This window comes from Acanthisitta chloris, unplaced genomic scaffold (genome assembly GCF_000695815.1).
Source record: "Acanthisitta chloris isolate BGI_N310 unplaced genomic scaffold, ASM69581v1 scaffold21037, whole genome shotgun sequence".
NCBI lineage: Eukaryota > Metazoa > Chordata > Aves > Passeriformes > Acanthisittidae > Acanthisitta > Acanthisitta chloris.
In genome coordinates this window covers 11,625-12,966 of record NW_008682297.1, presented here as the reverse complement: position 1 = coordinate 12,966, position 1,342 = coordinate 11,625, and the positions used below count along the sequence as shown (strand labels likewise).

Sequence of the window (1,342 nt, the reverse complement as noted above, 5' to 3'; positions counted from 1 at the left end):
CGGGGCAGGGGAGAGGTTAAGGAGCCAAACTGGTGGGAATGTTGGTTGTAACCACAGGAACATGATGTGATTCCTCCTGTGCAGGAGGCTGAGATCTGCTGTGGGACTGAGGACACCTGGCCAGCCTGGGGGGGGAGTTGCCACTGGGAGCTTGTTCTGATGGTGGAGTTACCACCCCTGGAAGTGTTCAACGGGAGACTGGACGTGGCACTTAGTGCCATGGTCTGGTTGACATGGTAGTGTTAGGTCATAGGTTGGACTTGATGATCTTTTCCAACCTGATTAATTTGGTGATCACTGAATTGTGGCTCTATGTCAGGTGAGGGATGGGGTAACCCCTCAGGGAGTTCCCTCCTGGCTGGATCTCCAGGACAAGCCACACTTGGTTTGGAATATTCTGTTGAGGCTGTTCAGTGCTGGTGTCTCCAAATACAGCCCAGGGGGAAAGGAGGAACTGATCCTCCACGTATCTTTTTCTATGGATTAATAATCCCAATACTCTGTGTGTCTTATCCAAAACCTTGGAGTGTCTCACCAAGTGCAGTGTGGTGCTTTTTGCTTAGGTTGTGTGAGAGGAGCTGTTGTGGTTTGTCCTATCTCACCAGAAGAGCAGAGGGAGTGCTGCAGGAGGGACAGACCTTCCTGGGAGCTCATCACTAAACCATTTGTTATGTTTGTGATTTTGTGCAGGTAGAAAAGGAGGCCACAAAGGCCGAGCCAGGCAGTACACGAGTCCTGAGGAGATTGATGCCCAGCTCCAAGCAGAAAAGCAGAAGGCAAGGGTATGTGTTTGCCTCCATTATGTGCTTTCTGTCATGACTCCTGGTGTGTCCACGGTGGTATTCCCAGTTCAGGAGCAGTGGCAGCTTAGCCAAGTGTTGCAGATCATTCCAGCAGTGATCACAATTCTGAGTGTCTCCAGCTGGGGAGGCTGCAGGGTGTCATCCAGGTCCCCATTTGAAGGTTAAAGGACAGGGAAGTTGATTGCACAGCAGCTCTGGAGATCCTTTCTCCACATATTTCATCATTCCAGTCACCAGTGCCAGCTAATTTTTTGATCCATGCTCTGCAACTTGGCTGTGGAGGACAAGGACTCCCATCTTGACATCCTATTGTGTATTGAAATAATTGTATTTGCCCTCTTGTGGACTTAAAGGACCAAACTCCTTTGACTTCTTCCCCTACACATGATTTTCTTGTTTGCCTCTGACTTCTGGCATGAGGCCTTTTTTGGGTGTGTTTCTGTGCCCAGCATAGGATTGCAACAGCTCCCCCTCTTCCACAGCATCCTGACTGCTGTCCTAAAACCCAGGGCTGCTTTTTGCAGCACTTTCTCTCTTGT

At 49.8% G+C, this 1,342-nt stretch overlaps 1 protein-coding gene across 1 annotated transcript in view; it reads left to right on the top strand.

Annotated features, from left to right (window-relative positions):
• Positions 1-690: 690 nt before the first annotated feature.
• The window catches only part of PDAP1 (PDGFA associated protein 1), a gene marked incomplete at its 5' end in the record, with an annotated part of 4,916 nt that continues 4,264 nt past the window's right edge, over positions 691-1,342 (top strand). The window contains one exon of the mRNA XM_009078486.1: positions 691-782. Within this exon, the coding sequence (XP_009076734.1) occupies positions 691-782 (92 nt within the window). The remainder of the gene's footprint in view (positions 783-1,342) is intronic.